The 15513-nt window shown below is 45.7% G+C and overlaps 3 protein-coding genes across 3 annotated transcripts; 1 reads left to right on the plus strand and 2 right to left on the minus strand.

Annotated features, from left to right (window-relative positions):
• Positions 1–1201: 1201 nt before the first annotated feature.
• On the plus strand, positions 1202–1858 carry H6S33_006665 (uncharacterized protein; the record flags this gene model as incomplete). Its single annotated transcript, XM_044838359.1, has 2 exons — positions 1202–1533; positions 1657–1858. The coding sequence occupies 2 exons, from the start codon at positions 1202–1204 to the stop codon at positions 1856–1858; spliced, it is 534 nt and encodes a 177-aa protein (XP_044689483.1).
• A 3126-nt stretch (positions 1859–4984) lies between these two features.
• On the minus strand, positions 4985–5492 carry H6S33_006666 (uncharacterized protein; the record flags this gene model as incomplete). The annotated part of the gene is made up of 2 exons (XM_044838360.1): positions 4985–5245; positions 5322–5492. 2 exons carry the CDS (start codon positions 5490–5492, stop codon positions 4985–4987), a joined length of 432 nt encoding a protein of 143 aa, XP_044689484.1.
• Positions 5493–9601: 4109 nt separating this feature from the next.
• H6S33_006667 (uncharacterized protein) lies at positions 9602–11005 on the minus strand (the record flags this gene model as incomplete). The annotated part of the gene is made up of 8 exons (XM_044838361.1): positions 9602–9664; positions 9728–9853; positions 10084–10116; positions 10202–10385; positions 10610–10632; positions 10705–10775; positions 10852–10879; positions 10964–11005. The coding sequence occupies 8 exons, from the start codon at positions 11003–11005 to the stop codon at positions 9602–9604; spliced, it is 570 nt and encodes a 189-aa protein (XP_044689485.1).
• Between the last annotated feature and the right edge of the window lie 4508 nt (positions 11006–15513).

Consider the following 15513-nt stretch of genomic DNA (forward strand, 5'->3'; position numbering starts at 1 on the left):
CCTCGCTCTCTAAGGTCTAGAGGCTCTATTTCTCTTAATGCTCGAGATGAGGGAGGATGAGAGTGATGATGATTGGATCAAGTCGGTGTCGCAGCTCAACTTTATAGGAGCTCAAAACTAACACATATGCTTAACCAGTTACAACAACGTAGCCGTCGTAACGTATCGCAACACCTATTCCGCTAAGTTGCACTGTGGCTACAAAGTCAGCTCACGAATAAGGACAGCTAGCGGATCCTCACATCATTATCCCGAGGGCAGCAATCACCCCAGCAAAAATGAAAAGAGAGAGGCTGGCGAGTGATATGCGGTGATGCAAGTACTCGGTACGGGTCCGCGCGCAGCCGCGCAGGTAGCGGAGTGACACTTCATGATCTGGTTTGAAAGAGTTGGAGACAGAAGATACTAGGGCAAGGAGACGGACGTAGATGCAGCAAGCCATTGATTGACAAATATGATGGCTAGTTGCTGCTGCTGGAGTGAGTGATTATAGGGATTGGTTGGATGATGATAGGAACAGAGGAGAGAGGGGATGCGGAGTGGGAGGTCGATCTGTGGCTTTTCTACTCGTATCTCTTGGCACGCTCCCAACAGCACGAGTACAAGTCCTCTCAGCGTGGGCGGGCATGTCAAGTAGCCAAGTAGCCGATGGAGCCGGAGGCGGCGTCGGATGTGTCGAGCTGGTCAAGTTACGAACGCCAGCCAGCACCCAACATTAGATGACTTGTCTTCATGAATCCAAGCTTCGATATATATATGGCTACATGTACACGCAGTTCCGATCCGCTTCTTTGTCTTGTCGTCTTTGTGATAATGCACGCCCTCGGGATCCTGCAGTATTCGAGACATCCTTTCCACCCTGCTCCTCTGACTAAGGCCCGCTGTCAGTCCTCTGGGAACTCCTTCTAGAAGAGTCCCAGCCATCGATCCTTCGCATCCATGGCCTCTTGCAATCGGCACCAGTAACACCAACTATGAGATTGAATGAAGCATCTCATAGCTGCCCCGCCCCCCCCCATCTATACGCCCTTCCCTCCCTCCCTCCCTCCCTCCCTCCCTTCCTTCCTCCCTCCCTTCATCCCTCCCTCCCTTCATCCCTCCTCCCTTCCTGCCGCCCCCTTCCTCACGATTATCTTGATTGCTGACCTTCGCACCTCCCAGCACCAACCCACTCCCATAAATACCCCATAAATAACCCCCGATGCCCAATCACGCCCCCAGCACCCTCACCCTCACCATGCCCAAAACCGACCCCTCCAACTACCCCCTCATTCGCGAGCTCCTCCAGCACTACCCCTCGTCCTCCATCAGCGACACCCACCCCTCCTCATGGCTCTCCGACCCGGGCGTGCTACAGGTACTGCGCTCCAACATGCCGCCCGGGTACTCGGACCCCACGCTGCTGAGCCGCACGGGGCAGCTGCTGATGTATGGGTGCCCGAAGGCGAGCTGGCGGCATTGTCTCGTTGTGGAGGGCCTACCCTGGGGGACGCTGAAGCAGGATCTAGAGGCGCTGTTTGAGGTGCATGATAAGTGAGTTTAGCTCATATACAATTCGTGTTTTTTTTTGGCGGGTCAATGATACGGCGGAGCTAGCTGTGGGTGCGAGAGCTGTCGCGGGTGTGTTAACTAGCTGGCCAGTGCTAATATGTGCAGTGTGGAACCACCAATTATCTTAGGGAACGATAGGGCGTTTATGGCGTTGGTGTACATGATGGGGAGCGAGGCGTGTGAGATTGCGATTACAGACCTGGACGGGGCAGTGGTTGGCGGAGAGGCGCCATTGAGGGTGAGGTTTGCAGGGCAGACGGATTTGGAGAGGGCTTTGAAAGCTCAAGGAAGGGGATCGATTTCTTAAATAGGAAGCTATGAGTGTTAGGTATTATACTACGGACCTGGAGTTGTGCTGGTTTTTCTATGTGGTGTTTAGGGAGATTTTTGGGTTTGGATTGGACGAATTGGTTATAGACGGGCGTTTCTTTCTGGTGCGGTTTGAGTAATGGAGTAGGTTGGGGTCGTGTAGCGGTGGATATCGGCGATTTTTGGTATGTCTTATAAGCTGTTGGAGACTAGAATCTATAGACTGTTTGTTTTTCCATTTCTAAAATTTAGACTTTAAAAATACGTACTTCAGGCTCATAACCTCCACCGACCCAAATCAGATTATAAACCGAGGAGAAAAGAGTGAATATACACATGGAATTAAAGTTTCCGCCCGCCCTATACGTGAACCAGCATGCCACAGCCTGACCCACGAAACCGGACCAGAGAGTTGTTACCTAACTCACAGACTCGGGCTATATTGAGCCATAAGTGCACAATACCGGCCAAAAACTAAGGCACAATTCCTCATGTAGTTACGAAATTACTAATTCCTCCCGTACGTTTCTCAACGTTAATGTCCCAGCATCACCATTCAAACCTATTAAGCTCGGAAGCGGGGGAATTGACCACTCATTTCTGCTTCTGTACCGCGCTGTCAGCTTCGATGATTGGCGGAGTCTGTGCTGTGTATTTAGTTGTTGGCGTAAAATTTGGTCCTTTTGGGCATGAGCAGTGTGGTCCACGAGGTTTGAGAGTGTCCTCGAGGTGCCTCGATGACGGTTCCGGGAGAGCAAAAAGCGGTATTTATTTCAATTAGGAAGCATATTCAGTCCTTGATCTCATCTCAATCGGGCAGATTAAGTATATAATATACCAATAATTGCCCTCGGGGGTCCTCGAGGCAAGGATAGGTAGTGTCCTCGAGACTCCTTGTCCTTTTAGACTATTGTCCTTGTATGTCATCGAGGATATATCCTCGAGGCAAGAACACAAGGACGTTCGTCCTCGAGGACCATGTTAGGCATGAGATCTAGACATGCTGTATTGCGTTCTAAGATTTTACCGGATATATATTGGAGAATAAGGGATTGGGATATAGGGAGAAAATACATCGAGGGAGGATGGAGTATACGTGTGAGTGTTAAGATGGCTGAAAGGGGCGAAAAAGTCCGAAACTGGGTTTTGGGCATTATATTTCCAGTTTTCATTGGGTAAGTTCTAATTATTTATCTCTTTCTAGTCGTAAAGCTTTGTATCCTTTGTGAGAGAACCTATCAAGAAGGTCCCCGCGTGCAAGCTTCAGAACTTGACTAAAATTCTCATGCTCATTCATGTACGTACGTACGTACGAGATCCCCATATTTTAGATGTCTGTGTCAATTAAAGTGAAAAAGAAAGATTCAGCAAGATGGGTATAACTATTGTGTCAAATACGTATCCGTGAGCACTCATGTCTGCCACGCGGACAAAGTCCTGAGATTTGTAACCTTGATGATTTAACCTATATAGTAAAAGACAATGTGTGGCTCTTAGCACTGGTATATAGCAATGATAAAAATAAAGGTATATATATTCTACAAATTGATTGGCAAATCGCCGGTAGTGCTGAGTTTCAATTTTCAAACATGCCAAGCCGGTTAATTTTGAATGCGTTGGCAAGCTTAGAGTGTTAAAATGCCAAAGATGTCCAGTCATTATCACTGATCTGAGTACATAGCACCTAGATATTGGATATGTAGGTTTGCTATCCCATGAACCGTAGAGGCCTGAGGTCCCAATTGGGCTCTTTGCAACTCCAGCCTCGATAAAAACACAAAAACACTATAATTCAGTTCTGTTCACTAACACCAAAGAAGCGGGGAAGTTTATCAAGCGATCTCGATAACAGCTCCTAATATAGGACTCACGGAGCTGGTGTTGTTGTGAATTTAAGAAAGGTCACTTTATTTCAAGTGGGAGCTTTTTTTCAAAGCCGCACTTTCCATCAAAAGGTCCTTAACTCGGTTGCTACGGTCGATGGGATATATATTTTATTCAAATTTGTTGATCTGGTGATCATTGACTCATACGACCGAACCACATATTATCAATAAATAAGCCAGTAGGAACTTCGTGTGGTCACTTACATATGATCTGCGAACAGGAAATTCCAACCTCAGCACGCGAAAACCAGGCTACGAATTTGAGGGATGGCGTGTCAGCGACAAATAATTCTAGACAAATCAAAAGAACCGATCTAAGGTATAGTTACACTGCACTTGGCCAAACAACCCTGTTCACACGTACCAGTTCTTACATGTAGGTATTGTGTCCTGAACTCCGCAGCTTTATGGGTTTAGATCTCCAATGAATCGACCGAACGCGGGCCAGTCGCCCAATAAGTGGTCCCTAGCAAGTAGCCACTCTCCATACATGGAGCTTGTTGAGTCAAAAGCCCTAACCCTCGCAGCTTGCATGCGCATCTATGCAGGCGGAGTGAAACATATGACCTGTCAGCAGCTTGCGGCTACCAATGATAAGCCAGCCCGGCCCACTTACTCTGGCCCACCTACTCAACCGTATTCCACACATGTTGTTATGGTTCCTTATAGTACAGCCAGAAAAACCTATCATAATTCCGGATCCGCTCGATCGAAAGTTTCAGAGACGGCCGTCAATTTTTCTGATAAAACTCGACTTCTCAGGCCAAACCCCGCCACTGTGCAGAGTTCATGGTCAGTGATTGATCTTGGAAAAGGCTTACACAAAATATTTTATATATGTAACTCAACAACAAGCAATAACTTTAAAAGTTCAAGCAGATAAGACGATAATCGGGTGAAACTGAGGTGATTTATATTAAATAAAATTAAAATCACAAATGCCTCCAAACTGCTCCGTGATAAGGTGCTGTATTCTCACTATCTGGACAACTTTGTTGACATCATAATATTGTTTATCCCGACATTTGTACGTAGTTAGTTTGACAAAATCTATATAAATCCTCTCTTTTCCTTAACAGCTAATTCAAAGTCCCTCCCTAATAAGCGAAAAACTTCTTCCAGCTCAACCTATCCGTCACATAAACTCGTTAGCCATGTCGCAAGACGTATTGGAAAGGTACCGGGAGATTTACCTTCACACTGGTAATTAATACCGAACTCTAATCTCTCTCAATGTTTCATTTATCTGCAGCCCAAGTATGGGCTCGTTTTGGCTGGTTTATTCCGACTTCAAGCCGGCGGACCGGGTCTGCCCACAGGCGCGACGGAGATGCGTTCACCTCGGGCGTCGATATGGTCATCATCATTGTCTGTGATGTTTGTACAGGTTGAGTGGTCGTAGGTTCCAGGTCTTGTCGGCAGTGAACGGCAGCTGAACAAGGCTCCTGCGATGAGCCGTGGTTAACATTTGCTTCGAGACTTTCGGCTGATACTTCATGCTATAAGGTAGAATTATAGTTTAGCTCTCACTGTATATTAACGTATACCTTAAATAAACAGAAAGTTCACACTCACCGCTCCTGGCCCTCTAAATCTTTTCCGAAGTTTATCTAGAAGCCACGCGCCGAAGATTGTAGCGATAACAGACGCAAAGATTCCAATAATAGCGATAATATCACCGTTGTCGAGACGGCCCCTAGTGCCACCGATGCCTTCAGCGCGGGGATGGAGGCTGTAATTCTTCATGGCTTGGGACCTGTGGTATGGTGGCAGTTAGATCGGGATTATACGGTTCTGAAGATAGTCGTAAAGATTAAAAGCCTGTCTATTGTAGCGGTTACAGTAAGGGATTAGAGAGTTAAAGGCAATTTTCTTTGCTGTGTGCTGGCCAGACTGACGGCAGCCCGCCAAGGCGCGATATTCATCAATAATCACTCGATCGGTGGTGACTGCGTAACCCTAACCCATCTGGACGATTCCAAACCTTGGCAGGCATGGTACATGTATTAATCGGCTCCAACTGAACTAATGATGCGCGGTGGGGGGGAAGAACGTCCATGCCCTTCCGAAAACGAGACGGGAACTAGTCAGGTATTCCTTTGGGATGCACCCAGAGACCCTGCCTGCAGCAGTTTCGCCCATCTGTAAAGCACTAGGGCCAGCCAGCTTCTTAATATCTCCCATTCGCGCAACATAGCCGGTAGAAGGGATGAATAGATTTTTTTTAGGTGCATGCAGATAAATGTGAAGTGGGAATCATGTGCAGCTTGGAAACAAATTTGCGCAGCTTGGTGCAGTCAATCTTTGATCCCGTCCAGACGTAATAGGTCGGGGTTCTGAATGCGAAAGCCACATGTCCTAGCTACAGCCACATGTCCTAGATTAAGCCACCCGCTGCGCCACACCAACTGTGCCAGGCATCCCGAGGGGAACTGTAACACGAGCTCCGTGAAGGACTACTACTAGGTGTTTTACGTGATGAAATTGTATTAGATGTACAAGTCTACACGATAAAAAGCGGTTTTAGGCGTAATCAGTGCCAAGACTGGTTACGTAAGTAGACACGCATTCTTTGGATGACAGGAACACTTCAGCAAAAGGTCATGAACTATTGAATCGTTCCATACATGAACGTTCCGAGAAGTGGTCTCCTGGGATTTAGGCGAGCTGTTGCTTGCGCGCCATCATGCTGCGTACCCAGTCCGTCCTCGGTAACTGAATTTTGGCGAGTTGTTGCCGCGTGTACTTGGATGGGGGGAAGCAGCTGCAGCCTCTCACCTTGCGGGGGCTAGAACACAGGCAATCAAAGGTCTGTATCAAGTAGGCACACAACGTGCCCAAAAGATATGGATACATGTATCTTATTGGCCTAAAGGAGGATGTGTGTACGTTGCAGGTGGAGATCGATGGCTCAATTCAAAGAGACATGTACAAAACAATCGAAACTGCTTTATATTTCCAGTTTTCGGGGGGAGGGGGAAGGTGGGGGGAATTAGCAGTTCGCACCTCGCGACCGCAAGTTGTACTTTGGGTCTCCAAGAATTTTGGAAGGCCTTCAATTTGGGGGGGGGGAGCCTTCGTTCCCCGTCCTTCCCCTCAGTATTTTGATGTGCTTATGTACATGTACTTACCATCTCGACCAATCAAAGCTCTAGTACATATTACATATTATGTAGATATTATGTGTTTGTAGCTCAACAAACTCAACAAGTATTCTCATTATGGGACCAACTTTGTTAACATCAACCTGATATTATTTGCCCCGATATTTATACAAGGTATATAAATATCTATGTCTTCTTCGAATTGTTTCTTTTGCTAGCTTGGTTGCTAAACCCCTCTACCTGCTAAGCGAAAAATGTAATGAGTTAAACAAAAAAAAAAGCTAAGTCAAAAAGCGTCTAAATTATAAACTCGTTAGTAACTATATCGGAAAATGCGTTAAATTGGCCAAATACTAGGAGATTTACCATCGCACTCCTAATTATATATTAATCCCGACTCCCGATCTCTCTCAATGCTTCGTTCTGCCTGCAGTCCAGGTAGAGGCTCGTTCCGGTCTGTTTATTCCAACCTCAAGCGGATGGTCCAGCAATTCTCGTGGGTATGGCGGGAATCCGTTCACCTCGGGCGTCGATATGGCCATCATCATCATCAGTGTCTGTGGTATTTGGGCAGGTTGTTTGGGCGAAGGTCGCAGGTCTTGTCGGGGGAGGACGGAGGCTAAACAGGGCTCATGAGATGACGAGCCCTGAATAATATTTGCTTCGAGACCTTCAGTTGATTCTTCATGCTAGTCAAGTTTAGTTTTCATTGTATATACTTATACACACTTAGATAAACAGAAAGTTCGTCCTTACCGCTGCTGATCCTCTGAAGTTTTTCTAGAAGCCACACGCCAAAAATTGCCGCGACAATAGACGCAAAGATTCCGGTGATAGCGATAATATCACCGTTGCTGAGACTGCCCCTACTACAGCCGCCTTCGACGCGGAAATGGAGGTTTTGTTCGTTCATAGCTTATAACCTGTAGTGTATGGCGTTTATATATTGGGTAATGAAGATTGTACGATTGCAATTGCAAGGAATAGTCGTAGAAATAAAGAGACTGTTCTGGCGGTGTTGGTAGGGATTGAGCCAGAGACTAGTATCTTTTCTGTTGATGTTCCGGACTGAGGGCGCTGACCGGGTTGCCGGACTTTTTTTTTTGTCTGTCCAGCGGTTTTAGCTTATACAGGTCGGGAAATAAGGTCTTGGTCGCCTCGAGTCTCATGCATATGTCTAATATAAACGCAGCAACGCCTCTCCTTCTCTCCACCTTCCATGGCCAATGCTGCGACGGCACTGCAGGAAGGTGAGATTGGGATAACTCTGAAGATCTGATAATTCCTCACACTATCTGTAATACGCTGACGGGATATGAAATGCGTAGGCTGCATTTTATATCCTTTTGACGCATTTCACAGCCTGGCAAGCAACCCCATCCAAAATTGACACTTGCGGATGTCGCTTTAGAGAGTGGCGAAGTGTCAATTGTCAGAATTGACGGTTAGTAAATACGCTCTATTAGAGTCTTTTTGCCAACGACCGTAAGAGGTGTTAATAGGGGAAGGGGACCTTGGCCTGCATGGTAATATGAGGAATACTCGTAAAGAACAATTCTAAGGATTTGTATTCTAAGTATTTGACGGCGTATTCTTAAGCACGGTGTTCAAAAAGTGATATATGATACGCACCCTGCATACAGCAGTCTTGGGTATTTTAATTTAGTGTTAACGATTCTCACGGTTGTTGGCATAAAGACTAGCTCTAATGTAAACACTATGGCGGAAGAAGCTCTGTACGGGTAGGATGTCAACCCTGCACACACCATCTTGAAAAGATTTCGCACGGAAGCCACAGTTCGCCACAAGAGTATGGGCAGCAACAAGGGCCACTAAAACGGATCAAGGCACCTTCCACGCTATTTGATAGACCAAAAGTGAGAGGTGTGCCGCAGGGTTGACATCCTACCCGTACAGAGCTTCTTCCGCCGGCCATATATTCAAACACAACGTCTACCGATCGAACGGGCCCTTAAATTTGCTATGTAATTAGCGTGACGAGTTTTACTGTTTTCTTGGGGATCGCTCCCTCTAAAGTCAGATGTTTGCCTTATCTCCTGATTTTCCCGCGCTTAAGAATACGCGCCCGGTTTTTATTCGATCTAACAGAATATGATATATAAATACAGTTGCCGTGTTTACCTAGCACCAATGTCAAGTCCCAATGCATGGCAAATGCAGATTCCATGTCATACATTTACCTACCAAGGGTTTTTCTGAGTGTTTCACTCGGAGTTGTCCTGAGAAACCAAAGATTGATTATCAACTTATGTTGAGATTCCCCCAGTTGGCCAGCTTCCCAATTGTATATATATTATCTTTTTGATAGGAAAATGTTAGATATGGATTCACTGATAGGGATAGTATCTATAGCTGTAGCTCAATTGTCAAATATTGCGTTCGCTCACTTGTGGCACAGAATAATTCCTAGACTACATGTACTACATATATATGTACAAATTAAAGTAACGTTATCCACTAACAAAAGCAGTTTTATAACTCGAAAAGCAATGATTAAAATACAAGCAAATAGAATAATAGAGAATGTAAAATCTAGCTAGTTTATCTATATAATGAAATATCGCGAAAAATATGTGTGGTGGTTGATATAAGAGGTAAGAGTTGGGTGTCCAAATATGTACCCTGTGATAAGGTCTCCCCACAATAGGGGTGTCCGTTGACATCATAATATCATCTACCCCGACGTTCGTAATTGTATGTAGTTTAAAGCCCAAATCTTTATCTACCCCATTACTTTCCTTGGTAGCTAAGTCCCTCTCCACCTACCAAGCGAAAAGCGACTTTCGGCTCAACCTATTCGTCCCATGAACTTGTTAGCAGTCGCAAGACGTATTGGCAAGATACTGGGAGATTTACTATCGATATAACACGCTCGCGATTAATCCTGACCCCCGGCCCCCGACCTCCGACTCCCCCCCCCCCCCAACCCCCTTCCCCCAGTATTTTGTTTTGCCTGCAGCCCAAGTATGTGCTCGTTTCGGCCTGTTTATTCCAACCTCAGATAGGTGGTCCGGGACTGCTTGCGGACCCGATGAGGATCCGTTTATCACGGGCGCCGATATTATAATGGGTACGATCTCTTCTGGGTTATTAATTCCCTTCGTTCTTGTCCCTGATATTCGTGTAGGTTGTGTATGCGAAGGTTCTAAGTTTTGTAGTAGGGGGGTGGAGACTGAAAAGGGTTCATGAAATGGTGGTGAACCCTGACTAACATTTGCTTCGAGGTCTTCAGCTGGTCGTTCATGCTATAAGGTGGAATGTAGCTTAGCCCACTTAATCACACTGTATAAATGTACACACATAGATAGACGGAACCTGTAAAGTCCTTACATATATAGCTCCCGGTCTGCTGAATCCTTTTCGAAGTTTATCTACAAGCCACACACCGAAAATTGTCGTGATAACAGACGCAAAGATTCCGACGATGGCGATAATATCACTGTTGTCGAGACCACCCCTAGTACCGCTGCCTGCAGCGCGGGGATGGAGGCTGTATTCGTTCATGGCTTGGAAGCTATGGTGTATGTCTTATATATTAGATGATAAAGATTGTACGATTGCAAAGAATAGTCGTAGAAATCAAGAGCCTGTTGTAGCGGCGTCGATATTTAGAGATGATTTCTTTTCTGTTGATTTTTCTAAACTGAAGGCCATGGGCGGGTTTCTATAATTCCGCATCGCAACGAGTGATTTTTGTGTCAAATATCGAGTTGTGGGTTAGAGGTAACGAAGACCCACGTATGGCTAAGAACCTTGCGCTTCTTGGACGTTTCAGCAGCACCCCGAAAAGAAATGCATCTAATATCTAGATCTTCCATCCCGATTGGACGTACCACAATATAGCTGTTAGGTCCCAGCGAGCTGCCCGTAGTGAATGGACACACGTAGGTAGAACCTTGTATAGCTTGGACATCTCAGCAGCATGGACAGAACATTGTACACCAATCAGATCTTGAAGAGAAATTCGTCTTGGTTCCTACATCTCAGTGCATCTCTATTGTACAGCCTCTGGCAGAATTATTACCAATGCTATCGTTCAAATCTTCGATCTACCATGCCACATTTCCACAATAATTCTACCAGAGGCTGTACTGATAGAGTATTGGCGCCGTGAACAGAGCTTTGGCAGAACATTGTTATGCGCCGCCGTGGACAGAGCCTTGTCACCGTGGATGGAGTTTGTGCATGTAGGTAGTACTGTGGACAGAGTCTTGGCACCGTGAACAGGTCTTGGGCAGAACCCCGACAGCACCGCCGTGGGGTCCGAGTCTTGGCAGAGCTTGCCGGGATAGAGTCTTGGCACAAAAGCTTGGGCAGAACGTCGTCATGCGCCGCCGTGGTGGTCCGAGTCTTGGCACAGTTCTGAGATATTGTAGTTTGGACACCTCAGCTTTGACCGCTTATAGCTCATCAACCACCACACTTATTTTTAATTTTATTAGATATACTCAATTTCAACTGCTCTATCATTCTATCTACAGTCGCACCTCTAGCGTATTCTAGGAGCCAAACCCCTACGAGATAGCAAATATACGAGACAGCAAATAGTTTTTGGTGGAGAAGGGCAGTACCTATCCCGCAAGTCCGCACGAGACAGCAAGAGATCCGAGATATCGAATTATGAGATAGCGAGGTGCGACTGTACTCGGATTTTTAAAATCATTCTTCGTTGTTGAGTTATAAAAATATTTTAGCCGGAACAATCCTGCTTGTATGGTTAAAAAAAAGTACTTTTCCTAGTCCTAGACCACTCTTGGCACATAATTTGTATGCAAAGTCAATAGAGCGATTTGACCAACGACTTCTGAACCTAAATATTTAGTTCTTGGCGACAGTTTTTGGTGTGAAAATCCCGCCAAGACCTCAAAATTTGAGCTCAAAATTTGAAAAACAGGGATTGGCCAAATCGCTCTAATGCCGCAGCACTCCGTAGAGTTTTGGCACCGGGACAGAGCTTTCCGGGATAGAGCCTTGGCACAGAAGCTTGGGCAGAACGTCGTCATGCGCCGCCGTGGTGGTCCGAGTCTTGGCACAGCTCTGAGATAGAGTCTTGGCACAAAAGCTTGGGCAGAGCGTCGTCATGCGCCGCCGTGGTGGTCCGAGTCTTGGCACAGCTCCGGGATAGAGTCTTGGCACAAAAGCTTGGGCAGAACGTCGACATGCGCCGCCGTGGTGGTCCGAGTCTTGGCACAGTTCATAGATAGAGTCTTGGCACCATGAACAGCTTCGTCATGCACCGCCGTGGACAGTCATGGAACTGTGGGCGGAGTTTCTCCGAGTTTGTGCATGTACTGAGGACAGGGTCTTGGCACTATGGATAGAACTTTGTTGCATGAGTTTCAGTTTCATCTCTGGCAGCTAAAACTTTTTAATAACGAAACAGCAGATTGTAGCGATAGAGTGAATTTCTATTAGCACTCATTATCCCATAAACCGTCGATACTATAGAAATATAAGCGCCAGCTTCACCCCAATCTAGGTCCACCAATCGGGCTTTTCCTATTAGCTTTCGAGCTCTGATGTAAAAACAAAGGCAACTGTCATGAGCCCCATAAGACCAGCTATGGTCTTGGCGATTTGGCACTAGATAAATCGTTATTCTTAGGACTAGACCTTGTAATCTCATCATCACAATACAATTACATTCAGTCTTCGCACTAAATCATCACTCCCGTGTCTTTAATTTGTGACCGTAGTGGGGTGATAGCAACCGTAAATTTTATTTATAATCACTGATTACGACTAGGAAAAGATCTATGTGACAGCGAAGAAATACAGCGTGTCGCCTGTGACATGTCCTCCTTCCATGTGCAGTCATGCTGAGATTCCTGTCAAGACCTCGAATTTACATACGGCTTGGCAAATATCACAAATCGCTCTTTTAGCTGCACGAGTTGCATAGAAAGATTACTTCTGTACTTCTTAGGAGCGGAACGTGTATTTTTATAAGCCTTAGAGACGGAGGGAAAGCCTTGTTTAATTAAGCCTTGTTTAAGCCTTGTGTCCAAAAAAAATTACCTTTGCTCAGGATTACGCATATATCAGGTATTTACTGGCGCTAAGACTTCCGAATAGGTAAGAATTAGGGAAATTTGTCAGGAAAGAAGAGCTTCACGGGCTAGCTAGGGTTAGATACTTGGCAAATATCAAGCCATGTTCCAATCATCAAAATCATCAAAATATGGGTTAATTGGCGAATTAAGCAGCGAATCCAGCAAATTAGCATCTATCACCGAATGAAGCAAATCCAGCGAACCCGCCATCAAATTAGCATCAATCCAGCATCAAATCCAGCAGCTAATCTACCTCCGAATTGAGTAGAGAATCTACCTCCGAATTAAGCCAATTCAGCGAATTTGGTCGATAGGCGCCCGCGGGCAGGTAGACAGATAGGCAAGCAGGTAGGCAGGCGTGCAAGCAGGCAAGTACATAGGCAGGCCAGTAGGTACAAGTATGTATGTAGGCAGGGAAACAGCTAGAGTGAAAGCGCGCCTACTCATGTATCAATCTTTTCCAACAAATAAATAGTACATAATAAGTTTATCCGATATATATCATCAGCCTGATGGAATATAAGGTTTAGTGAAATCATATCTTTGCAAAGGACTGAAATCAATAAAATCTTAATGTCGAAAAAGCCCAATATCCGGTTTATATAAATCTATAGTTTTATGAAAATACCTGTTCCGACCTAAGTAATTAAATCATGAAACTTTGTTACGCAACGGCTCGTTACAAGTAGGCGAGTGCAAACGGAGAGATATTTTTTGAAAGTAGACAGCAGGGTTATGAGCCAGCCCGTCGAGTGATAGTTTATGATGATGCAAAACAGGATGCCGTCAACTCATTCTATTCAACAAAGACCAATGCATCCCAAGCACAGAGAATATATAAATTGGCCAAATACTGGGAGATTTACCATCGCACTCTTAATTGTATATTAACCCCGACTTCTGGTCTCTCAATGTTTTGTTTTGTCTGCAGTCCAGGTATAGGCTCGTTTCGGCCTGTTTATATTTCCAGCCTCAAGCGGGTTGTCCAGGACTGCTCGCGAGCGCGATGGGGATATTCCGTTCACCTCGGGCGCCGATATGGCCATCATCATCGTTGCCCGTGTTATTTGTTGTGTAGTCGAAGGTTCCAGGTCTTGTCGGGGGCGAACTGAGGCTGAACAGGGCTCGTGAGATGATGGGTTCTGGTTATGATTTGCTTCGAGACCTTCGGTTGACCCTTCATGAATTCATGCTATAAGTAGAATGTAAGGTTCGGCTCACTGAAATAAACAGTTCACACTCCTTACCCTTCCGAATCTCTTCCGAAGTTTATCTAGAAGCCACACGCATGGTGCCATGGCGTTCCAGTGCTCCCCCAAACCCCTCTATAGAGCTAGGTTTCAAAATAAAACGGATATCAAGAGCAATATAATACCACTGCGCATGCTTCTAATGCTTGCTCTGCTTTGAAACTCGCGTGAAGGAAACATCATTCTTTAATGTCCCCTCCTCTTTAGTCTAAGCCAAACTGTCCACCTATGGCCACTCTGTATGATAACTATGGTGCGCCCAGTGTTAAGTGTTAATAGTATTTGATAATCGCACGATTAGAAAAACTTGATTGAAGCAGGAGAAACGCGAGGCGCAAAAAACCAGGATGCCCGGCCAAACACGTCAAGGATAGAAGAACATGATCATGATTAGCGGTCGGCAAGAAAGGGAAATATATGACTCCACGCGTACGCGCGTCACCACTATCAAAATAAGAGAAATAATGACCACCGGTTTAATTCATGTCAAATCACTCGGTTTGCTTTTCGGGCCGGGGTATCCCTTGGACGGATGAAAGTTGTCGTATCCTGTGGCTAAGTGTCGATCTACCCCTGCCCGTTGGAGAAGGTCCTGCACCCCACCTGTCAACTGGTCCGAGCGGGGGCACTTGGATCCACTACACGTATCTGCCCAGACAATTGCCTAGAACAATGGCTGTACATGTCTGGATAGACCCTACATGATCATTGAAGGGAAATCTCGCTTCCTCTCACCTTATTTCATCGGCGTATGAATTCCCATTGGCCAGAATACTCGTTAGCGTCGTCTCTAGAGAAGAATTAGTAGTGATTTATTTCTTTTGCCATAGGATACACACCTACATGTACCCTCCATCGATTCTTGAACCATATATGTATGTTGGTCGCGAATTTGACAAGTTTCATCGATCCGTCCAAGGGATAGTTGCCCGGCTTCCCGGCATGGTTGTTGGCGCCGCTGGTGCCGAACATGCATGACTCAGTCTACAGTGGAGTCCCGATAGTAGCATTCTCGATAATAGCATATCCTCGATTGTAGCATATAGTTGGGCAATCCCAAACGAGTCGGTACGGGCAAATTTGTTCTCGATACAAGCATATTCTCGATAGTAGCACACGAAAATCCGTTCCCGACCATATGCTACTATCGAGACTCCACTGTATCTACAGCGAGAGGTAGAATTATTGTAGAAACAGGGATCTAAAAACAGGGTTTAGGTGCTGGCTCGGCCAATAGGACTCTTACCATACTTCTACAATAATTCTGTAATATGTGCTGTCTCAATACGTCTTGCGACTGCTAACAAGTTCATAGGACAGATAGATTGATCAATTGAAC

This window comes from Morchella sextelata, assembly GCF_020137385.1.
Source record: "Morchella sextelata strain SCLS chromosome Unknown scls_21, whole genome shotgun sequence".
In the NCBI taxonomy this organism is placed as follows: domain Eukaryota; kingdom Fungi; phylum Ascomycota; class Pezizomycetes; order Pezizales; family Morchellaceae; genus Morchella; species Morchella sextelata.